Here is a 24,897-nt window from a genome sequence, read left to right as displayed (position 1 = left end):
TTATTAGAGAAAAACTGCAAACAGGGATGATAAAGACTTCACATGTGCCAAGCAAGGATCAGATAACAGACATATTGACCAAGGCAATTGGGAAGCACCTGCACAGTGAAATGGTTTGCAAGTCGGGTATGATAAATATTTTCATCACCCAACTTGAGGGGAAGTATTGAAATCAACATGTGCAGTATAGAATTGTACATTAGCAATGTTAGTTGTACATAATTGATTAGAATTAGTTTAGTGTTAATAGATAGTTATATGTATTGTCAGAAATAGTTAGTAAAATGATATATATACAAGTAGCTACACACGTGTAAAGATAGATGAAAATAATAGAGTCCAAATTTTCTAGAACTCTCTTCTCTCTCTTTCTGTCTGCTTTCTCATTCTTAGCTAGAAGAACAGCTCCCCTTTCCCTTTCAATACTTTGCAATATTATGACACATATTTTATTTATGACAGATGTCTTTTTATTCAATAATATTACCAAATTATAGTTAATTAATACTATTTTCACTTTAATTTATCATTTAATCAAGGTAAATTAGTATATATAGTTTAGTCTTTGTATATTGATTGGTGTTTTTTCTCTCTCAATATATTGACCATGATTGAGGACTTCTGTGTAGCAGTTTTTCCCCTTATTGAGATAGTTATATAGAATTTTAATGTTCTTCATTTTGAGGACTCTATCTTTATTTTATAGTTAAAACATGATTTTATACAAAATATTAATTATATAGTTTTTTAAAAACTTTTAACTCATTTAGACAAGATCCACGCGCAACTAATAGCTACAAAATTATCATGACATATTTAACACCATAAGTCCTAATGTACCTTTGGTATGTGCAATAACTTTATTTCTTTCTTATATTTCATACCTAGTTAAACACATCATATAAATTAAACAAAGGAATAGAAGTGTCAAGGAACATAAACATAATTGCTACTGTGCTTACTTTTGGAACTACATAAAGCTTGATAAAGCTTCAAGCACTGAAAATTGGTTCTCTGATCACAGGCTATGGCTATCAGATACCATTATTTTACAGATACAAGAAAAGTACAACAAAGGCAAACGAAATGCTACAAATTAAAGGATTCACTGAGAAGTCATCCAATTCTTTATTTTCTGGCAGATGATCATTGCTCCTCCTGTCTTTTAACTGATGCTGCACCAAAAGTAGGAAAAGAATATTAAGTCAGTAAAAGAGAGACAATTTTGAAGTGAAACTTGTATCTAAATGCATAAAAAGAGTAACTTACATATCACAGTTAACATTTCTGGAGACAGGAATATCCATAGTGACACCACACTTGGTGGGAAGAGCTTGAGCTGCATCGTCTTTAAGATTTGCATACCGGTTAGCAGCAGCCTTGACACAGTTGCAAGCTTCCTTTTTGTCAGCTGTGGTTTGAGCCAATCCTGTTAGGCTTTTCACCCCACTGCAGCAAGCTGCACTCGGATCACCGCCCTGAGTAAGGTAAGGGATACATGGTGCTAAAGAAGCGTCCACTTGAACACAAGTGAGAGCTTGTCCCGGCTCGAACATCAGCTGAATCATAGCCAACACTGCAATGACTGAAATGACGATTCCCTTCATCTTTGCTTCAGTTTTTTTCGATGGTTTTGAGGTGCAAAGTGATGAAATCTTGATTGGCCTTGTTGATAGCTAGCCAGTGTCTTAAGAGGGTGGTATATATAGGAATATGATAAGTGCTAAGAAAAGTAAGTTTGTTTTTTGCTGTGGTAATATCAGTTATCTCTTTTTGGATTTTTGTTTCCGTGTTATGTCATTTCCTGATTTGTTGCAGAAGAAAGGAACAAATAGACTTACATGTTATGATGGTTATTTGCAGGTATTGATGATGCATCTTTCTCTACTAGTGGTAATATCCTTGGTTTTGGTAATGTTTGTTACTATGTTATATCAGCTGTTTTGTTCCTTGTTATTTCTGATTTGTTGCAGAAGGAAAGCAAGAAATAAAAAAGATTGGCATAATAATACCCCAGTATCCCCTAAATTTGGAATTGATTATTCCGCACACACTTGAACTTTATTAGTCTTAATTACCTGTGGACTTGACAATTTGATAACCTTACCTTTGCGACGTTGTGCATATACTCCTTGAGGTGTGCGAGAATAAAGAAAAATCGATTCCAAAATGATGCTGACGTGACAAAAGCGCATATGTTTCACCTATTCTTTAGTGTAGGTGCTTTGGGATGAAACAATTCAACAAACTTTATCGTCTAGCTTCTTTATTTGGCAGCCTTAATTAGTCATCTCCGAAATACATAGTGTATATGGTCGAAATCAGGCATGCCCGATTTCCCAGGCTCGAGGGATCGCCTTAGGTCCGATTTCAAGTAAGCTCGAGTTCGAGGTCGACAGACTAGACTCGAGCTCGAGGACAGAATGCAATGTCCGAAGATAGGAGTGCGAGGAATACCGAAGTTAAGTATGCTCGACCCCAAAATTGTACCGTTATGGATTTGTAACAGAGTGAGCTAGATTCCTGCCACGTCACCCAAGATCATGGCGCAAATCTCGGAATAGGATTGTACGATTCTGTACTAGGCGGTTAGACAGCTGCACCAATAATATTCCTTACTGTAAATAGAAATGTACCTTATTTAGAGTTCTCCTATTATATAAAGGGGACCCCAATCATTTGTAACATCATACAATCATTCGCTTACTGTTCATCAGAATTGTCCTTTCTTCTTACTGTTCTTATTTTATAGTTCCTAATTCATCTCGAGGTCACTAAGCTCGAGGTCACCATTGCTGAGTAACATTGGTTTGATTCACCTATTTCTTTCACTTCTACCTCATATTTCTTGATCATTAATTAGTATTGAACTAAATCACATATCTTTAAAATCACAAATCAAATTTAATTGTTACTCGTATTTTTGAGGTAAACACATAGCTCTGTTCTATGTGAGTCAATTATATTAAAGAAAGGCAAATCATGTTTGTTTAAGCACAATATTATTACCTTCCTGAAAAACACGCCAATTACAGTGAAGAATGCACTGTTGAGACTATCAAGCTAGCTTTACTTTACCTATTCACAATAATTTGAAGTCAAATGTGTTGGAATTTAAAGACATGAATTGTATTAAATTAAGTGGAGTGAAATGGAAATGGAGGAAATAATTTTTGGAGGGAAATAAAAAATTCAAATTCATTAAGTCTTGCAAAGTGGATTGTCCCACATTGGATGGGGAAACCATCCAATATGTGTTTATATTGAGAAACACATTCTCTACCTCTCAAAAGGTTGACAAGAAGGGAAACCCCTCGCGTCGTCGTCGTCGCTCGGCTTGGATTTGGATTTGGTCAAATGATCGATCGATAAGATTAATTTTTGGACCTAATCTTAATTAATTAATTTTAATTAATTGACAGATTCCTCCTATTATTATTATTTTTTAGCCGTGTCTGTTAACCCAACGTTCTTCTTTCCAACAGTCGTGTCTGTTAATAGACATGCCCTAACTCCATTCCTGAACAGGCCTGTTCGCATCTGTTTAGGCAGAATCATTGGCCTATAAATTCCAGAGGCTTTGCCTCATTTCAGTACTCAGTTTTTTTCAGACATCACTCTCAAATCTCTCCTTCTTCCTAACTAAATTACTGCATCGTTTTCATCAAAACAAAACAGTAAGTCGTGTGATTTGCAGCGTATCTTTGAGTTCGTTGGAATTCTGTGATTTGTATTGCCACTATCACAGAAACGTTTTTCCGTTCTATCCTGGGATGAAGTAACCCATAATCCTTGTCAACTGTGGGAGGGTTATAATTCCTTAAGGAGACACAAGAAATTTATGGAATCGGATTTAACATTCTGCTTCATCTCTTTTCGTTTTTCGTTAAACATCTTTCGAACCAGAACACTATTGTTAACAAGCTTAAGGAATTATAATTTGTTTTTAGTAACAGTGTTCTGATTTTGCTTGGTTTTGAAGTAATAAAAACTTCATCAAGTAAAATTGGTTTGTAGTAATCGGTTTGAAGATTAAAAACTTCACCAGATTGCTAATTTCGTTTGTATTGTTTAAAATTGTTTTGTAGTAGTCGGTTTGAAGATTATAACTTCACCAGATTGCTAACTTTGGTTTGTGTTGTTTTTCCAAAAAAAAAAATGACGAACGGAACGAGTGATGCTGTTTCTGCTAACGCTGGGACAGAACAAATTGGTTCTGCTCAGCCTGCTGCACCAAACGTTGCCCCTGCACCAACAATTGGGAAGGCTGAAAAACCCGGTAAATTTACCGGGGTTGATTTCAAACGTTGGCAGCAGAAGATGTTCTTCTATCTGACAACCCTCAGTCTGCAAAGGTTTATCAATGAACGAACCTGTTATGGCTGAAGGCACTCCTGACAACGAGAAATTTCTGGTAACTGAGGCTTGGAAACATTCTGACTTCCTTTGTAGAAATTATGTTCTAAATGGTTTAGAAGATAGTTTGTACAGTGTCTTTAGTGTTTGTAAAACTTCGAAAGAGTTGTGGTACGCTCTTGAGAAAAAGTACAAAACTGAAGATGCTGGTTTTAAGAAGTTTGTTGCTGCCAAGTTTCTAGATTTTAAAATGGTGGACAGCAAGTCTATTATCTCTCAAGTTCAGGAGTTGCAAGTGCTGGTTCATGATATGCTTGCAGAGGGCTTGGTGATCAATGAAGCCTTTCAAGTGGCGGCATTTATGAAAAAATTGCCTCCATTGTGGAAGGACTTCGAAAAATCAACTAAAGCACAAACGCAAGGAGATGACACTTGAAGATCTTGTGGTGCGCATAAGGATAGAAGAAGATAACAAAGCAGCAGAAAAGAAGTCTCGTGCAAGTTCTTCCATTGCTGGTGCAAACATTGTTGAAGAGGCACCAACTAATAGCAAGAAAAGGAAGAAGCCGTCTGGGCCAAAGCAGAATCCGCCTAAGAAGAAGTTCAAAGGCAACTGCCACAATTGTGGGAAATATGGGCACAAGATTGCAGAATGTCGTGCTCCAAAGAAGGATAAGAAAACCCAACAAGCAAACATTGTTGAAAAGAACAATGATGTGGAAAACTTGTGTGCTATGCTCTCTGAATGTAACTTGGTAGGAAACTCAAAGGAATGGTGGATTGATTCAGGAGCTACACGACATGTTTGTGCTAACAAAGGGTTATTTACTTCTTATGATTCTGCAGGTCCAGACGAGACCATCTTCATGGGCAACTCCGCAACTGCGAAGATTGAAGGCTATGGGAAGATTTGCTTGAAGATGACGTCTGGCAAAGTAGTTACTTTAAATAATGTACTCCATGTTCCAGAAATTAGGAAGAACTTAGTTAGTGTTGCACTTCTCGTTAAAAACGGGTTTAAGTGCGTTTTTGTTTCAGACAAGATTGTAATAACTAAGAATGAATTGTATGTAGGAAAAGGCTACCTAAATAAGGGCCTTTTCAAACTGAATGTAATAGCTATTGATATGAATAAAGTTGAATCTTCTTCTTATTTGCTTGAGTCTAATTCTTTATGGCATTCCCGTTTAGGTCATGTTAACTTCAAGACATTGCGAAAAATGATCAATTTGGAAATATTGCCTAAGTTTAATTGTGAAAATACAAAGTGTCAAATATGTGTGGAGTCTAAGTATGCTAAGCATCCTTTTAAGTCAGTTGAAAGGAATTCAAATCCTTTGGACTTAATTCACACTGATATTTGTGATATGAAGTCAATACCATCTCGCGGTGGGAAAAAGTATTTCATAACTTTTATTGACGATAGTACAAGATATTGTTATGTATACTTGTTAAATAGTAAGGATGAGGCAATAGATGCATTTAAGCAATATAAGAATGAAGTTGAGACTCAATTAAATAGTAAAATAAAAATGATAAGAAGTGATAGGGGAGGTGAGTATGAATCACCATTTGAAGAAATATGTTTGGAGTATGGTATCATACACCAAACAACTGCCCCCTACTCACCACAATCCAACGGGATTGCAGAAAGAAAGAATAGAACTCTTAAGGAGATGATGAATGCTTTATTGATAACTTCTGGGTTACCACAGAACTTGTGGGGGGAAGTTGTTCTAACAGCAAACAGAATTCTTAATCGAATTCCCCATAGCAAAACGCAATCCATACCATATGAAAAATGGAAAGGAAGAAGTCCTAACTTGAAATATTTCAAAGTGTGGGGGTGCTTGGCAAAGGTTCAAGTTCCTAAACCCAAAAGAGTTAAAATAGGACCCAAAACTGTGGATTGTGTATTTATAGGATATGCAACAAATAGTAAAGCATATCGTTTTCTGGTTCACAAATCAGAAAATCCAGAAATTCAAGTGAATACAGTAATGGAATCAAATAATGCTGAATTTTTTGAGCATATATTTCCATATAAAATTGAAGATGAGACATCTATTCCAAGGAATAAACGTCCACGGAAAGAAACAAATAATGAGATGCATAATGAAGAGAATCCAAGACGTAGCAAACGTCAAAGGAAGTCTACATCATTTGGTCCAGATTTCTTAACCTTTCTACTAGAAAATGAGCTTCAAACGTTTAAGGAGACTATGTCTTCTTCTGAAGCACCATATTGGAAAGAAGCTGTCAATAGTGAGATACAATCCATTTTGGACAACCATATGGGAGTTAGTTGATCTTCCTCCTGGAAATAAACCTTTAGGTTCTAAATGGATTTTCAAAAGGAAGATGAAAGCAGACGGCACTATTGACAAGTATAAGGCAAGACTTGTAGTCAAAGGCTTTAGACAAAAGGAAGGTCTTGACTACTTTGATACATACTCGCCGGTAACAAGAATTACATCCATTCGGATGTTAATTGCTTTAGCCGCGGTATATGGCCTTGTAATACATCAAATGGATGTGAAAACAGCTTTCTTAAATGGAGATTTAGAAGAAGAAATCTATATGGAACAACCTGAAGGGTTTGTGGTTCCAGGAAAGGAAAAGAAAGTTTGTAAACTTGTTAAGTCTCTTTATGGACTAAAACAAGCACCTAAACAATGGCATGCAAAATTTGATGACACAATGTTGTCAAATGGCTTTAAGATCAATGAGTGTGATAAATGTGTTTACATAAAAGACAATCCAAATCATATAGTCATTGTTTGTCTATATGTAGACGATATATTGATAATGAGTAATGACATTGCTAACATTAATGCCACAAAGCATATGTTAAGCAGGAAATTTGATATGAAAGACATAGGAGTTGCTGATGTAATCTTGGGAATAAAGATCCATAGAACTCCTCAAGGTCTTGCACTATCACAATCTCATTATATCAAATCAGTTCTTGAAAGATTCAAGCACTTAAATTTTAGAGGTTCAAAAACTCCTATTGATGTGAATCTTCCATTAAAGAAGAACAAAGGCGGGAGCTAGTCTCAACTAGATTATGCTCGGGTTTTGGGATGTTTAATGTATATCATGAATTGCACACGGCCCGATATAGCATGTGCTATCAGTAAGTTGAGTCGGTACACGCATAATCCAGATCAAACTCATTTGATGGCAATGAAACGTGTCTTGGAATATCTAGAATATACTCAAGATTATGCGTTGCAATTCAACAAATACCCAGTGGTAGTTGAAGGATATTGTGATGCAAATTGGATCACCGGCTCACATGACTCAAAATCCACAAGTGGATACATTTCCACTCTTGGAGAAGGAGTTATGTCTTGGAAATCATCCAAACAAACTTGTATAGCTCGCTCAACGATGGAGGCTGAGTTCATAGCTTTAGACAAAGCCGGTGAAGAAGCTGAATGGCTTCGGAATTTTTCGGAAGATATTCCGTTTTGGCCCAAACCGCTGACACCTATTTGCATTCACTGCGATAGTCAATCAACTATAGGAAGGGCAAAGAATGTTATGTATAACGGTAAGAGTCGTCATATAAGATGAAGACATAAAACCGTTAAACAACTGATCTCTAGAGGAATCATTTCAATTGACTTCATAAAGTCAAAGGAAAATGTGTCGGATCCGCTTACAAAAGGCCTTACTAGAGAGGCAGTTGAGTTCACAACAAAGGGAATGGGTCTGTGATGGAAAGTCAATCATAACGGTAACTCTACCTAGAAGACTGGAGATCCCGAGATTTAGGTTCAAGGAGATCAAACAAAGTTATGAAAGACAGTGGAACATTGTCAAAATAAAACTCTGTGATCCATTCTCATGAAAGGACAATGTTAGGGAACAAGGATAAAGCGGTTAAAGCTTTTTAATGATTATCTAATTCTGATACAGGAATTATCAAAAAATTTAATCTCCGGGGTTACAGCTTAGAAATCACCTATGTAAGTGTGAAGTGTAAGCCGCTTCAAGGAGAAGTTAGCAAGGCCAAATTCTCTATACACTTATGAAACCAGGAGGTGTTCATGACTGAAACGAACACAACAATGAGAACCAAAGACGTTTAAGGGTTAATTGTGTGACTTATGTTGTCTAGATATACACCAAAGCTCGACGATTCAAAGATATCAAATCTACCTACTGACCAAGTATATCCGATATAAGTTCACTATGGAAATTTCAAAGGGAAACCTACTTATCCAAATGCAGCTAATCCTATGCAAATCACATAGTTTTTATGCATATCCTCTTCTTTTAGGCCATTCCCCATTCATGTGGGGGATTGTTGGAATTTTAAGACATGAATTGTCTTAAATTAAGTGGAGTGAAATGGAAATGGAGGAAATAATTTTTGGAGGGAAATAAAAAATTCAAATTCATTAAGTCTTGCAAAGTGGATTGTCCCACATTGGATGGGGAAACCATCCAATATGTGTTTATATTGAGAAACACATTCTCTACCTCTCAAAAGGTTGACAAGAAGGGAAACCCCTCGCGCCGTCGTCGTCGCTCGGCTTGGATTTGGATTTGGATTTGGTCAAATGATCGATCGATAAGATTAATTTTTGGACCTAATCTTAATTAATTAATTTTAATTAATTGACAGTTTCCTCCTATTATTATTATTATTTTTTAGCCGTGTCTGTTAACCCAACGTTCTTCTTTCCAACAGTCGTGTCTGTTAATAGACATGCCCTAACTCCATTCCTGAACAGGTCTGTTCGCATCTGTTTAGGCAGAATTATTGGCCTATAAATTCCAAAGGCTTTGCCTCATTTCAGTACTCAGTTTTTTTCAGACATCACTCTCAAAACTCTCCTTCTTCCTAACTAAATTACTGCATCGTTTTCATCAAAACAAAACAGTAAGTCGTGTGATTTGCAGCGTATCCTTGAGTTCGTTGGAATTCTGTGATTTGTATTGTCACTATCACAGAAATGTTTTTCCGTTCTATCCTAGGAGGAAGTAACCCATAATCCTTGGCAACTGTGGGAGGGTTATAATTCCTTAAGGAGACACAAGAAATTTGTGGAATCGGATTTAACATTCTGCTTCATCTCTTTTCGTTTTTCGTTAAACATCTTTCGAACCAGAACACTATTGTTAACAAAATGTTTGGATCACGAATGGGACAAAGGTTATACGTAGCTGTATTGCTCTAATTAATTTACCACTTGTGTCCCCCTATGTATATTCGTGCCCACTAATATCATGGGCTTAGAGAGAGTATAAGTTGTAAAAATTGCACGGGGCGACCAATCTATACTCATTTTTTAAATTTTTTTAACTTGTACTCACTTTTTAAACAACTTCAGCCCCCTTTCTCCTCCTCCTTCTCCTCCTTCGTTTTCTTCTTCTTCTTTCTTCTGCTGCTGTTGGTGCTGCTATAAAACTTCAGTTCATGGGATGATTGCCATAAATATGTTTATCAGATTATTTAAAAATAAATTATAAATAATTACGTAAGTTAGTAGACAATAATTTGTGAATATTTCCACGTACGTAAGTTAGTAGACAATGATAATTCTGTTCTTTTCACGTTTATTGTTTCCAAAATTTATGATTTAGATACTGTTGGTAATCTGATTATTTATCTAGTATGTTAGAAAGCTTTTTCAAAAACTTCAGCTTATATAGTGCTGAAGTTTTTACAAATGAACTAAATAACTTCAGCATCTTCTGCTGAAGTTTTTGAAAAAGCTTAATGACAAGTGCTGATAAGCCGTTCTATTATTAAAATGACTAAAATACCCTTAAATACTTTATAAAAGATTATAAATTAAAAAGTTTATTCATAAAGAAAAGGAAGAACAACAAATATAGAATATGAAGAAAAAGTTAAATAAGTTATTTTGGAAAAAAGATTTTGGTGAATTAAAAAATATTACACCCTCCATTTCAAATTAAATGAGGTAGTTTGACTCGGCACGGAGTTTAAGGAAAAAAAGAAAGACTTTTAAAATTTGTGGTCTTAAAAGCTTAAGGGGTAAAGCTTTGTGGGGCCATGACTTTTGTGTGGTTATAAAATGTTTTCATTAAGGGCAAAATGGGTAAAATGAGGAGTTTAAAGTTGAATTATTTTCAAATTTAGAAATGCGTCATTTATTTTGGAATAGACTAAAAATGAAAGTAACTCATTTAATATGAAATGGAGGTAGTATTAAGGGTGAACCGGCCGTTGCGCACCCAATTAGAGGAAATTAATTAAGTACAACATTTATCCACCTTTATTTTATTTTGATGTTTAGAGGACGCATACCTCAGAATAAATTCTGGAACAAAATTTTAGCCTGTTTGGATGGGCTTAAAAGCTGGTCAAACCAGCTTTTAAGCACTTTTTATCTTATGGAAGTGTTTGGCAACCACAAAAAGAGCTTAAGAAAAGTTAAAAGCTGCTTAAAAAAAGCCAAAACCAATAAGTTGGGTAAACCCAACTTTTTTTAAATTGGCTTAAAAGCCATATTGCTTTGACCAAGTATATTACATTCTTATCCCTTATAATTTTTCTTAATCCCGAAATTACCCCTCGGTAAAAAACCTAAAACATGCTATCTTTCTCTTTTCTCGCGTCTCCAGCCTCTGCTTTCTTCTTCCTCTTCTTCCATAACTTTCCTCTCTTTTCCTTTTACTCCTTTAGTTACTCTTTCATTCATTATTTTCCCCTCTTTTTCCTTTCCTTTCTTTCTTTTCCAGTGGTGCTCCCTTCCCCGTCACGCTTTTTTTAATAAACATCACGAGAACTCGTTTTCCAGTGGTAAACTAGTTAAGTTATTATTATATGCCATTGGTGAAGTGGCTATTTTAGTCAAATTATTATTATATGTTATTTTATAAATAATTTTTATATATTAAAATAATTTTATCAAATCATTGAGAATTTTACGACAACTAGACAAAAATTAATTTGTATAGGAATAAATTTAGCATTTAAAACTTGTAATAATAAGCTTATTTTTGGTATTATCAGCTTTAAGGATATTTCAATCATTTTAAAAGAAAAAGTACTTAACAGCACTTGTTTACCAAACACTTTAATAACTTTTTTTCAGTTTCAGCACTTTTATCCAAACAGCTTATTTATAAAACAAGTTCCAGCACTTAAAAAGTGCTTTTAAGCACATTTTTTTTAAGCCAATCCAAACAGGCTCTTTACCAAGGTCGCGAAGTTACCTCAGCAATGGCGACAAGTGCTTCGGTGCCTGGTAATCTTCCTCACTTATTTATCGTCTTGCAGTTGGTTATTTCAAACATATTAATTTTGCAAAATATAGAAATGTGTGATAACGACTCACAAAAAGTGGGGCCTTTCTGATAATAGAAGTTATTGATCATCAAGTCGTGATTTTTCCTTTGTTTCTTGCTCAACCAGTTCTTGTTCAATTTGTTCATTGTACTCCTTTGGGGATAAATTATCTGCTACAGAATAACGGTTAAGATTATTTCTGACCTCTTGCGATTCTACTAATGATTTCATTAATTGGCCATGAGGAAATAATTAGCGGTTGTTCATCACAAGTTGAACTCTGGTCTCCGTTAGTTTGCTGGGGACTTCTTTTCTTGTTTTCTTTTAGTTATTTTTCTTTCTTTTTGGTGTATATCAAGATGTGCATTCTTGCGTCTTAACGTTTATACGGGTCATTGGTTTTCCATTTTTGCCGCTTTTAAGTGATGACTAGTCGAAAAAGAAGCATAAAAAGCGTGAAAATTAAATTGCTCTTACTATACTCGGTGTTGGCATCAGAAAGCTTGAATAACTTGATAAAGCTTAGAGTACTGAAAAATGGTTCTCCAATGTCACTGAGTCCAGAACCATTATTTTACGCTACAAGAGAAGAAATACAATATAGGCAAAAAGAAATATAAGGATTCACTGAGAAGTCATCCTTTTTTATTTTCTTGCAGATGCTCTTTGTTTTCCTCCTGTCTTTTAATTGATGCTGTCCATAGAAAGGAAAAGGAAAAGGAAAAGCAGAAAAAGATTTTAAGTCAGAGAAGAAATTTTTTAATAGTGAATTGAACTTTTATCTAAAATCTAAATGCATAAGAAGAGTAACTTACATATCACAGTTAACAGTTCTGGAGACAGGGGTATCCATAGTGACACCACACTTGGTGGGAAGAGCTTGAGCTGCATCGTCTTTGAGGTTCGCGTACCTATTAGCAGCAGCCTTGACACAATTGCAAGCTGTCCTTTTGTCAGCTGTGGTTTGAGCCAATTCGTTTAGGCTTTTCACCCCACTGCAGCAAGCTGAACTTGGATCACCACCCTGAGTGAGGTAAGGGATACATGGTGCTAAAGAAGCGTCCACTTGACCACAGGTAAGAGCTTGTCCTGGCTCAAACATGACCTGAATCATGGCCAGCACTGCAATGGCAATGATGATTCCCTTCATCTTTTCAGTTTTTGTGTAAGAAAAAGGATAGTTTTAAGGCAGGTGTTTTTCTCTGTATTCTTGATTGGCCTTGTTGATGACTAGCAGTGTCTTAGGAGGGTATATATAGGAATATGATAGGTTCTAAGAAAAGTAAGTTGTTCTTTGCTGTGGTAATATCAGTTATCTCTTTTCGGATTTTTGTTTCCTTGTTATGTCATTTCCTGATTTGTTCAGAAGAAAGGAACAAATAGTCTTACGTGTTATGACGGTTATTTGCTGGTATTGATGATGCTTCATCTTTCTCTACTGGTGGTGCTTAGAGATAAAAGAATTCAACAAACCTTATCTCTTTTGCATCAGAAACCACTTTCTTTCTTTCCAGACTTAAATGGTCATCTGCGAAATACACATCACACATCTCTGTTTTGTGTGCCAGTATTAAAAATAAAAAAGGTAAACCATGCATGTTTTTTAATATATAACTTACAAATTGATGTATCAATTTATTCCTTATTTTTTTACTGACTGCATCAAGTAGCTATTTTGATCATCATTTCCTTGTGAGCTTTTATATACAAACTAAGTCTTTGAATTGGATTAGATGAACTCAAATTCATTTAATGCATTTGAGCCTTAAATTAGTTAGCTTGGATCAGACTTTAAAGAAAACCATCGTATTCGGTGGAATATGTCCTCGAGCTTCAATAATTTTGTGCATAACTTGGCTGGTTTTCTTAGCATATCATTTGTAAAGAAACAAGAAAGCTTCCAAAATGATTTGTAAAAGAATATAAATGTTTTTCCCAAGCAGATGATCACACTTTGATGCATGAGTAGAATATATAGCAGCGACAACATTGGAGCAGAATTTTTGATAATGAACATAGGAGCAGAATTAAGACATCTAATGATAAAAACGACTTAGTTGATCAGTGATTGTTCTGATTCAAGGGGTCGGCATGGGAACTATTACCCCCTCCCCACACCCCGGGTGAATCAAAAGACTATTAGTCCTCTTTAAACAAAAGGAAAAAGAACTAAAAAAATTAGTCCTTTTTAAACAAATCTGCCATACAGCTTAGAACCACTCAGTCACTCAAGTAGGAATTTTTGGGAGTGATGAGAACTGATGTAACAGAGATGTAGTTTCAGTGCCACTGAAAAAATGAACATGGATAATTGTCATTTCTCTGTGTGAATGATACTGTTTCTTTTCCTACTTAATGCAAAACCAGTCCCTTCAACATAGTTGTACAAACAGATTGAGAAAGAGGACTGTATAAATGGATATTCTTGAAAACTTATCTGGTGCTATTTGTGTTTTGACTAGTACTACATTGTTTACTTAGTTTAGAACAAACAGTGCAAGTTTGCCGTTATCTGACTATAGGTCCCAGGGTGGATAGTTTTTTTCCTATCTTCTTTTGTCAACACATGTTTATTCAAACTTTCAACATACTTATGCATGCAAGTTCAGTCAATATTTTCTTTACCCTCAGGAGTTGGTCGACTTGGATAAAGTCTGACCAAATGAGTAAATTCTGCCATGGGTGCTAAAATCTCTGCTTTATGTTGCTAGGTGTGAATTACATGAAGATATCTGTAAGAGAGAAATATTCAAGAATTTGATAATCACTCTAGGATGATGGAAAAAAAAAGAGATCTTGATGATAATGCACACCGGCATAAGGACTTGACTACAATTTCTTTGGCATCACTAGCAAAATTCAGATTTTCCGAAATAAATATCCATTATTACTATTAAACCTGAAGAGAAACTCGTAAAAATACCTAGTAATTAAGTATATGATGTCAATGTCATCTTAATACATTTTATGTCATCAAAATCTAATAGAAGTTAAATAATAGAATCTACTGCTGACATATACTGGTAATCTATGTTGCTCGGACTCTCCGAAAAATGTGGCAGGATACGTGTCGGATCCTCCAAGAGTAGTGCATTTTTAAGGATCCGACACGGGTGCGGCTACATTTTGGAGAGTCCGCGCAACATAGCTGGTAATCTGCAGTAATGTTTTTGAGTTCTTGGATCACTTATTTTTCTAGGGGAGGTTCATGGGGGATAATTTAATCCAATCATCTGATGATATATCAGTTTATTTAACTAGGTGATTGTTATGTATCGTACTACTAAGAAACCTTAAAAATCGACTTGAAATGATGTTTCTTTTTCATCCTTTACCGGTGATGAATTTTCTATTCCTTTATACTTATCCCCAAGAATTCTAAAAAGAGGTACAATTGATGTTCTCACAAGAATTCATTTCATCATTAATACTGGTCACTGCAGCATGCAAATCCCTGGGAAAGGGAAGGGGAACAGAGAGGTAATTAGTAATTTATGAAGGATATAATGTTGCATCCCTACTGCTTTCCTACTGTTAGTGTTAGTTTTCTCAGAAAAGATGGATGATGTAAAGGAAAACGGAATTTGGAACCAGGCCTATTATAGAAGCTCATGAATCATGGCGATCCAAGAAAATGAATGGTCCAGTCCATAGGATCCTGACAGTTCAGCTTTGGAAGCAAAATACAAGTTAGAATAGGAGGAATAAATAGGAGTTATCTTGATAAGAATATGGAGTGTGAGCTTAGTCTTTTTGCCAAGTTCTCTAGATCCACTTTGACAGATATTTCCTGGCATTGTACTCTTGATGATATGTAGCACCAAAGTTATATAGGAAGGAAGTTGCTAAAAGTTAAGGTTATATTCCATAAATTGAATTGCAACTGATCAGGAGTTTTTTCTTTTTCTCTCTTCTAACCAAAATAAATGGACTATCAAATTTCTGCAAATGGAGCCTGAATGATACTAGCTTAACTAGGAGGAATACATCCAATTCTGGCTTGAACAATTTTATGCTATTTGATTGCATGTACCAGATTCATACAGATCATGTTCCAATTTTACTAAATTTAATAGAAGATTCCAGGTTAGTGCTTCCCTTTTAGGGATGAATACTTCATAGGACGAGGGACATAGATAGAGTAAATGATCAATCTTTTGAAAGATGATGAAGCCAAAATAAACTATCAAATTGTCCTTGTCACAGTTCAATAATCTTGGGAAATTGCAGAAACACTTTATGCTCGGTAAAGCTTTGATCATTACAAGCAGTATTTCTCTCATCACTTAAGACTATTATTTGAAAAAAAAAATAGAACAAAATATGAAGTCGGTGAGTCTTCCTCTTTTTATTCCTTCCACACCTTCATCATCAATGACCTCAATTTCAGTTGATCCTGCAAATGGTTGATAATAATATAACCAGTCAGGACTCAAAAGTGAATGTAGTTGAAGAATGACATTAAAACTGAAAATTATCTTGAAAAGCAGAAAATAAATCTTACAGGTCACAGTTGACGCTCTTAGAAACAGTTATGTCCAATGTTACACCACACTTGGTAGGGAGAGCCTGGGCAGCGTCTTCCTTCAAGTTTGCATACCGGTTGGCTGCAGCCTTGACACAATTACATGCAGCCCTCTTGTCAGCAGTGTTTTGAGCCATACCTTCTAACGCTTTCACACCACTACAGCAAGCTGCATTTGGATCACCACCCTGAGTAAGGTAGGGAATACAAGGTGCTAAAGAAGCATCCACTTGACCACAAGTAAGAGCCTGCCCTGGCTCAACCATGAACTGAATCATGGCCAACACTGCAATTGCTGAAATGATGATTCCCTTCATATTCGCTTTCTGTTGGAAACTTGAAGTTTTTGGATTACTAGTTTTCTTTTCTTGGTTCTCCCTGTGGACTGGTATAGTTGAAGGCATAGAAGGGGATATATATAGTATTCTCAAGATGGCTAATAAAAGAAAGGTCAGTTAATGGCTTATGTAAAATTTGTTACACGATTTTGGCCTTTTCCCTTACTTATGTCATTGATAAACAATTAGAAGAAGAAAGTGATGGGATCAAAACAGTTTCCCTTGCAGCTGTGATGTTTCCTGCAGTTGTGCTGTGTTCTGGGCATGTATATGAACTGAAGAATCTTATCCTCATTGATTGCAGAAAATTACACTTCCAGGCATTTCCTTAATAAAAAAAAATGTTAGGTTGATATTAATAAGATGCCTCTGTCCTCCAAAATTTGACAATAGTTAAGATCCCTATTTCAAATTGCCACTCTCAACAGCTAGACATAAGGATGTTGTCCTAACTCTGTACAGCAGTTGAAAGTAACATGGCCTGAATATGGTCTAATGTAATAGTGATTACTGATTATTATAATCTTACTGAACGACCGATTTGTTGTGGTAGCGTTGTTACCTTATTTTTTCCTCTCATCTTGTCTTTCTTTATTATTTAATAGTTATTTTTTATCTTTTACCCTACCATTTTATATAATAATTCTACGTCGTAGCTTATTTTTTCATAATAATATTGCAAGTTTATTATTCATGTTGTTGGTGCATGACATCATGAAACGACGGCAAACAATACAATTTATCCAAAAAATTGTATACATCAAAACGATACGATACGATACAATACATTATGAAACGATACATAACAACCATCCAAAGCTGTAAGGCAATAGGGAGAAGCATCCCAAGTCCTTTTAAACCCCTTTGGAAACTATTACAACAACCGAGAGGATAGGTGTAACATTCTCTAATGTCTGAGTAGTACAAGGAGGTGCTGTTAGAGCTCCTCTTACCCTTTCTTATTGTTATTCTTTTTTTTTCCCCCTGAGATTCTCACATTTTGGTAATAGTTTTGAGCTCCTTTACAAAACTAGTCTTTATAACTAGAATAACTTAGTCTTTATCATTTCCATTATAAATGTGCGTGTCAGATATTCATCTGGATAATTGGAATTAGATTATATAGGAAAAAGGTTAACTTCGATGGATCCACGTTGTGCAAAGAGAGTTCAACTGAATTCGCTTAGTAAAAAAAACTACTTTTTGCATAGATTACTTTCAGGTTCAAGGTTTACTTTCAGGTGTCTTATCAAATTCTTTTAAATAAATATAGTTTTGAGGAGGAAATCATTTTAACCTTTGTGGATTAGATAGTTTGATATTGAAATAATAAAATTATTTAGGAAACTTAGCATTTGACTTTGTTTAGTTTATTATTAGGTTGAAACTGGAATTCCTTATGGTTAGAGCCAGTAAGCATTACAAAATAGTGATGAGAACTAAAAAATTAGTAATGTTTATATAATAAATTATTAATTCGTGAAATAGTGCGATTTTAGAAAGAAATTGTTCTGAGATCATTTATGACTGATACCTCATTCTGTCCTTTTCATCCTATACTTTAAGTTGATGTTTATGAGAAAATAAGTGGACGACAAAAACAGTTGCATCTGATGTTAGCTGTTAGCTCGGTGATGTTTTTGTGATTAAGGAAGAATTTTATATTAGTTTGGAATTTCCATTTCTTTGAAGGGGAGCCTTGACGTAACTGGTAAAGTTGCTGCCATGTGACCAGGAGGTCACGGGTTCGAGCCGTGGAAACAACCTCTTGTAAGCATATAGAAGTTAAACATAAGGCATTGAACTAGATGCCTGTCGATATTGCAGAACACTTTTTGTCTTTCCAAAGTAACATATGTAGCTCATACAGTTATATATGCTTTTATTGACTCTGCAATATGAAATGCACATTGGCATAATTGTCCAGAGAGAAGGATAAAAGAGAGTATTGTATTGTATTATTATAATATCTCAAAGCATCTTATACATCAAATTAAGTAGATAACGTAAAACTTGGTTCCATGTATTTCTAGCATGATCAGCCTGGCACATTTCTGGCTGCATTGAATCATTTCAGTTGATTCTGCAAAAAAAAAAAAAAAAAACAAATCAGAATGTGCAATAACTCTAATTGAGATGTATAATTATATGATGATAATCTTACATGTCACAGTTGATGGTACGAGAGACGGGAATATCCATTGTAACACCACATTTGCTAGGGAGAGCCTGAGCAGCATCATCCTTCAGATTTGCATATCGGTTGGCAGCAGCCTTGACACAATTGCAGGCTGTCCTTCTGTCAACTATAGATTGAGCCATAACTTTCAAGGCTTTCACTCCGTTACAACACGCAGTTCCAGGTTCGCCACCCTGAGTAAGGTAAGGGATACAAGGTGCTAAAGAAGCATCCACTTGACCACAGGTAAGAGCCTGTCCTGGCTCAACCATGAGCTGAATCATGACCAACACTGCAATCACTGAAATGATGATACCCTTCATCTTTCTTGTGTGTGGAATATTTCAAGGTTAGGCTTGTTCGCTTCTTTAGCTCCTTTTTTTTGGGGATATTAGAAGCTAAGTACAGAGGGTGTATTTATAGTAGTAGACTAGTAGTTATGATTGCTTCACTGTTTTGAGTGGTTTCTTGCTTGAGTATTATCTGTTATTCTATTTTGGCTCCTTTTGCTTTTTTTAATGCACGTCTGCCACACACTGTTTAGTGCAAGCCGTTGAAACTGTTACTGTTCCCTTCATTTATCAACTTGTTGGTGGTTCCATCACTTCTGTTGATTTCTTGGTGAATCAAAACTCTTTACTTTTAGGCAATACAAAGTGCAAAGAACTACTTCTGCAATATGTGAATTTCTTCTACTCTGGTGGTACACTGAAAGACTAAAATTGTGTTTGGAGTTCTGAAAAACGTTTATCAAAACTGAACCTGTCAATTCTCTGCTTGTTCCACTAATATATCGAGTTCACGAACTGAACTTAGTGAATAAATCTCTCTTTCGTTTGCTCGTACCAATTTTTGGACTGATGAAATTGGTCAATAATAGGTGCCCTATCAGCTAAGAGATTCCTTCAAAGAAAGATTAACAGCAACAGCTACTACAACTCCTCAATCCCAAGCAAGTCGGGGGCGGCTATAACAATAAAATGTAAGAGAGACTGTTGAAATGTGCATATATAACAAGATGTATAAATCAGGACAGAGATAAAAAGAGATGATTTCGTTTCATCTCATCAATTCTTATATTACATGACCTGAAACACAAAAGTAATTCCAAAGTATATAAAAAATTAATGTTAGCTTTATCAGGTGAGATCATTATTTACAGAGCGGCCTTAAACAAAGAGACATTTTTTCCAGGATAGAAATGCTGAACCAGCCATACCCATTAATTTTTTTTATGTAAGGTCTGATAATTTAAGTGTTCATTTTAGACTGCACTCCTTGAAACTGGTTGTGTTAGAACCAATCAGTGTACAAAGGTATATAGCAAGTTAGAATAGTGTATACTTAAGGGGTGCGGTTAAGTTTTTACAGTTAGGTCATTGACTCATTATGTATATTTAGAGATCCCAAAAAGATTACACAGATTACCCTTCTCCTGCTTTAATTAGTTAAGGAATCAAAGCTATTTTACTAAGGTCCTAGGCTATTAATCTACCTATTGCCATTTCTTTTCCTTGTCGAAGCTCTCACAACAATTAAGTTGTCAATTCGGACCAGGTTTCATAGTCTTTGGCTAGTTACTGGAAAATAAATATACATAATCATTGACAAAACTATCTCAATTTTATTTATTATGCCTAATGAAATTCCATTGAATCTAATCAAAACCAAATTCTGAAGAATATTTTAAACCATTAACTTTAAGATGACTTCTGCTCCAGCTCAGTGATGATATGAGTATCTACTCCAGGAAAACTAGTCTCAATCGACCCAGCTATCTCAAATACATAATCAGGCTAGAGTCAGAATTGACCAATAAAGAGAAGATATATCGATCTATATATGTTACGAAAAAACTATAAGGAGAAAGAAACTGTGGAAAATTGTTTCCCTATGAATGACATACCAAGATCAAGAAAAAGCCAAATTAGTGTGACAGCTCTGACCTATTCCCAAACAACATTCTGTTTACTTATTTGTTTGCACTCATCTCAGGAGAGTCCTATATATATATGCCTACCACAGCCTGCTTCAAACATCATACCAATTCAGAGAGTTTAGAAAAACATACAACTTGAATTTTGTAACTCAATATATCTTCCACAGACAAGAAAGATGAAGGGAATCATTATTTCAGCAATTGCAGTATTGGCCATGATTCAGTTCATGGTTGAGCCAGGGCAGGCTCTTACTTGTGGTCAAGTGGATGCTTCTTTAGCACCTTGTATCCCTTACCTTACTCAGGGTGGTGATCCAAATGCAGCTTGCTGTAATAGTGTGAAGGCGTTAGAAGGTATGGTTCAAAACACTGCTGACAAGAGGGCTGCATGTAACTGTGTCAAGGCTGCTGCCAACAGGTATGCAAATTTGAAGGAAGACGCTGCCCAGGCTCTCCCTACCAAGTGTGGTGTAACATTGGACATTACTGTTTCTAAGACCGTCAACTGTGACCTGTAAGATTTATTTTCTGCTTTTCAAGATAATTTTCACCTTTCATGTGATTCTTTAACTACATTCACTTTTGAGTTCTGACTGGTTATATTATTATCATCCATTTGCAGGATCAACTGAGATTGAGGTCATTGATGATGATGGTGTGGAAGGAATAAAGAGAGGATGACTTCATATTTTGTTCTATCTTTTTTCAAATAATAGTCCAAGTGATGAGAGAACTACTGCTTGTAATGATCAAATTAAAGCCTTACCAAACTTCACAGCTTGTAGCATTTCAGCACTTCCAACTTCATAATATTAATCAATCAGGTAGAAGTATTACTCTGTATCCTAACCAATAAGATATCTGTTTCTTCCGTGGCATTCTCTCTCTCTCTCTATATATATCCTGTTATATATTCAGTCCTAAAATGGATGAAAGGCGTGGACTGCATTGCGACTTCATGAAGTTAAACACGCATATAAAGTAGGAACAATTGAAATGTGCAAAGACTAGCTGATGTCCCTCTCTAAATTTAGTGAGGAAGTAATTGTAGCGATCATTTTTTGTGAGAAAATTGCGACTGATAGATCCCTGGCTAAATGTTATTAGCCTAAATTGCATGTACAAAATTATTAGTATTGTATTGGGAAAAAACTGAATTTATATTGAAGGTGACGTGGCATGACACGTGGACTGGTCAAATGGTCAAAACATGATGATCAATTGAGGGGCACAGGCGATATCAGATACGAAAAGAAGAGAGTTAAATAGGCACGAGATGCTATTCAAATGATACGAGTCTCGTATCTATTTAACTTAATTAAAGCCAGGAGGTCAGAAGGAATTGAAGATATGAATCTGATAGCATAAAGGAGTCTAAATTCAGTATTAAATGTCAAATATGTTAGCGAATCAGCATTGAATAGGAATGATTGTGTAATGTTTCATTTAATGTCATTTAATGCTCATAATTGCCTCTTTAATACGGAGACATTATACCTTTTTCTAGAAAAATCAATTATAAAAGGAGGAGATCTCATCATTTGTAAGGACACGAAATATCATTGAGATTACATTGAAATACAAACTTATTTACTGCTTTCTTATTCTCAAAAATTTCTTATTCATTTTGTCTCCTGATTATCAGTAACCCGATTTTTTCTCTTAATTTCTAGTTTTAACCGATTCTATTTTTTGGTTAAACAAATTGGTTCCGTTACCGGGAATCTGATAATCAAGCATATCTCAATCTAATTTTCTTGATTGCATCAATCATGTCGAACAACAATGACAACATTCAAGGAAACCCAGAAATTCAGACAGTCCAACAACTTCAGGGAGATTCCCCACAAGGCTCTCCACAAGGTTCTCCACGAGGTTCCCCACAACGATCTCGTGAAGGCACTCCTGATGGATCTTATACAGATGGACAGGCTCAATTCGAAAACGTTGAAACCATGAATGAGGCTCTGCAAAAACTTATTGCCTCTCAAGTCAATAACGCTCTCCAAGCTTTTGTTCGCCAATTGCCTGCTGTTCCACCCGCGTCTGCTCCAAACAACAACACTTTGGAGAATCCTCGTTCAGGGTTGATTAATTCTGGCAGCGGTGGAACTCTAAGTGAAACACAAGAGAGAGACCCAGGTAATCCAGTTAATTCTGATTTACAAAGTCTAGTACTAACCTTGCAGAAACAGCTCAAGGAGCAAAATGAACGCATAGAACAAATACCTGGAGTACCGCCCGTGATCAAGGGTATCGATATAGATAAATATTCCCAACAACCATGGAAGCCAAGCGCTGCTCCCCTTCCAATTCCAAAGAAGTTTAAGATGCCTGATATTCCAAAGTATGATGGTACATCAGACCCACGAGATCACGTTACTGCATTCACAACAGGTGTCAAGGGCAATGATTTGACTAAGCAAGAAATCGAGTCGGTCTTGGTCAAAAAATTCGGTGAAACACTCACTAAAGGAGCCCTAACATGGTATTCTCTTTTACCTGAAAATTCTATAAATTCGTTTGCTGAGCTTGCAGATTTATTTATCAAAGCACACTCGGGAGCTCAAAAAGTTGAAAAGCGAATGGAAGATATCTTCAAAATCAAGCAAGGAGACTCAGAGTTGCTTAGAGAGTTCGTAGATAGATTTCAACGGGAAAGAATGACGCTGCCACGAGTACCTGACAATTGGGCAGCCATAGCCTTTGCTAGTAATTTAAATGAGAAGAGTTCAGAAGCCACGAGGCGACTCAAAGAAAGCCTTCGAGAATTCCCAGCAACAACGTGGAGTGATGTCTACAACAGATACAGCACAAAGATGAGGATTGAAGAAGACATTATTTTACGACATAAAACAGAAGAAAAGGTAAGCTCAAGGCGTATTGAAAATGAAAAAAGATCCGGTAAAAACAGGTACGAGCCATACATGGGACCTGCGGGAAAGGACTCACGGTCAAGACAAGATAATCAAAGGTACGATCACAGACCTAGGAACAGGGAATCAGGCTCCTCATCAAGGTTTGGGAATGATCGAAACACACGCGGGTCACGAGATGATGATGGAAGTTTGAAGGCAAGATTTGGTGGATATAATTTCAACGTCACTAGCTCCAAGCTCGTAGCTGTTTTGAGGAGCATGGGAGATAAGGTACGGTGGCCAAAAGAGATGCGGTCAAATCCAAATAAGCGCAATCCAGATCATTGGTGCGAATTTCACAATGATCACGGGCATAAGACTTCAGAATGTAGATTCTTGCAAAGTGAAGTGGACCATCTATTGAAACAAGGGTATCTCACTGAGTTATTTAGTGAGAAAGGTAAGCAAGCCCACATGAAAAATAGGCAAGAACCACCAAAGCCCCCATCACCCAAGAGAACCGTGAATGTTATAAGTGGGGGAGAGGATATTTATGGAGTAACATATACGGCTTCAAATAAAGTTTCCAAAGTAACAATCACGCACGGGAAGCGAGTGCGACAAACCTTAGAAGATGAAAGTATCACTTTTGATGATCTTGATGAGCAAGATACAGAAGGAGTAATCACCACCACACACGATGCACTGGTATAATATTTTACTTGTACATGATACTAATTAAAGCGAGTTTTGATTGATCCAGGAAGTTTCGTAAATATTATAACTATAAAGGGTGTTACGTGAAATTGCAAGCTGAAGACAAAATGATCCCAAAGGCGATACCTTGTCCGGTTCGACAATTCAAGTGTAGTAACAAAAGGAGAGTTAGTCTAACAACTTTTGCTGCAGGTGTTGTTAAAGAAACTTAAATTTCAGATAGTAGATATCGAAATGGTTATAGTGAAGTGATCATGGGGAGACCTTGGATCCATGAATGGATGCCTGTCCCATCAACTCTACATCAAAGTTATTAAAATTCCCATCTCCATGGGAGAATAATGCCCAAATCCAGAGGTGATCACAAAACATCTAGGACTATCAAATTCCGTTGCAGATTCAATTGTTTATGTGGAGACAAATAGCAATTACAGAATTAGGTGAGGGTAACATGGAACAAACCTCACCTGAGCAGAAGCAAACAGATCTGGATTTCAAGACCTGAATACCATTCAAGAACCGGAGGAGAATGATAACATCAAAACAATGATAGAAGAGCTAGAGGCTGTGGTGTTAATTTATACATTGGCCCCGAGAGAACAGTGTAACATAGAGCTAAAAATCTTAGCCCGGAGGTAAAAACGTAAAGTTAATTGAATTTTTAAAGCTAAATGCGACTGTTTTGCTTGGTCCCCATACAGACATGACA

General features: G+C 36.0%; 5 protein-coding genes across 5 annotated transcripts; 1 reads left to right on the top strand and 4 right to left on the bottom strand.

Moving 5' to 3' along the window:
* LOC109241040 (non-specific lipid-transfer protein A-like) lies at positions 920-1,694 on the bottom strand. The gene is made up of 2 exons (XM_019407751.1): positions 1,270-1,694; positions 920-1,175 (listed from the first exon to the last, which is right to left on the bottom strand). The coding sequence occupies exons 1-2, from the start codon at positions 1,605-1,607 to the stop codon at positions 1,166-1,168; spliced, it is 348 nt and encodes a 115-aa protein (XP_019263296.1). The 5' UTR covers positions 1,608-1,694; the 3' UTR covers positions 920-1,165.
* LOC109241032 (non-specific lipid-transfer protein A-like) lies at positions 12,121-12,936 on the bottom strand. The gene is made up of 2 exons (XM_019407743.1): positions 12,448-12,936; positions 12,121-12,326 (listed from the first exon to the last, which is right to left on the bottom strand). Exons 1-2 carry the CDS (start codon positions 12,780-12,782, stop codon positions 12,317-12,319), a joined length of 345 nt encoding a protein of 114 aa, XP_019263288.1. The 5' UTR covers positions 12,783-12,936; the 3' UTR covers positions 12,121-12,316.
* On the bottom strand, positions 15,543-16,778 carry LOC109241023 (non-specific lipid-transfer protein A-like). Its single transcript, XM_019407734.1, has 2 exons — positions 16,137-16,778; positions 15,543-16,028 (listed from the first exon to the last, which is right to left on the bottom strand). The coding sequence occupies exons 1-2, from the start codon at positions 16,559-16,561 to the stop codon at positions 16,019-16,021; spliced, it is 435 nt and encodes a 144-aa protein (XP_019263279.1). The 5' UTR covers positions 16,562-16,778; the 3' UTR covers positions 15,543-16,018.
* LOC109241015 (non-specific lipid-transfer protein A-like) lies at positions 18,430-19,157 on the bottom strand. Its single transcript, XM_019407724.1, has 2 exons — positions 18,660-19,157; positions 18,430-18,578 (listed from the first exon to the last, which is right to left on the bottom strand). The coding sequence occupies exons 1-2, from the start codon at positions 18,995-18,997 to the stop codon at positions 18,569-18,571; spliced, it is 348 nt and encodes a 115-aa protein (XP_019263269.1). The 5' UTR covers positions 18,998-19,157; the 3' UTR covers positions 18,430-18,568.
* Positions 20,716-21,415, top strand: LOC109241007 (non-specific lipid-transfer protein A-like). The gene is made up of 2 exons (XM_019407716.1): positions 20,716-21,127; positions 21,236-21,415. The coding sequence occupies exons 1-2, from the start codon at positions 20,790-20,792 to the stop codon at positions 21,243-21,245; spliced, it is 348 nt and encodes a 115-aa protein (XP_019263261.1). The 5' UTR covers positions 20,716-20,789; the 3' UTR covers positions 21,246-21,415.

The sequence above is a fragment of the Nicotiana attenuata genome, chromosome 1 (genome assembly GCF_001879085.1).
Source record: "Nicotiana attenuata strain UT chromosome 1, NIATTr2, whole genome shotgun sequence".
Classification (NCBI taxonomy): domain Eukaryota; kingdom Viridiplantae; phylum Streptophyta; class Magnoliopsida; order Solanales; family Solanaceae; genus Nicotiana; species Nicotiana attenuata.
Note: the sequence above shows the minus strand (reverse complement) of the source record. Positions and strands in the feature narration are given on the sequence as shown.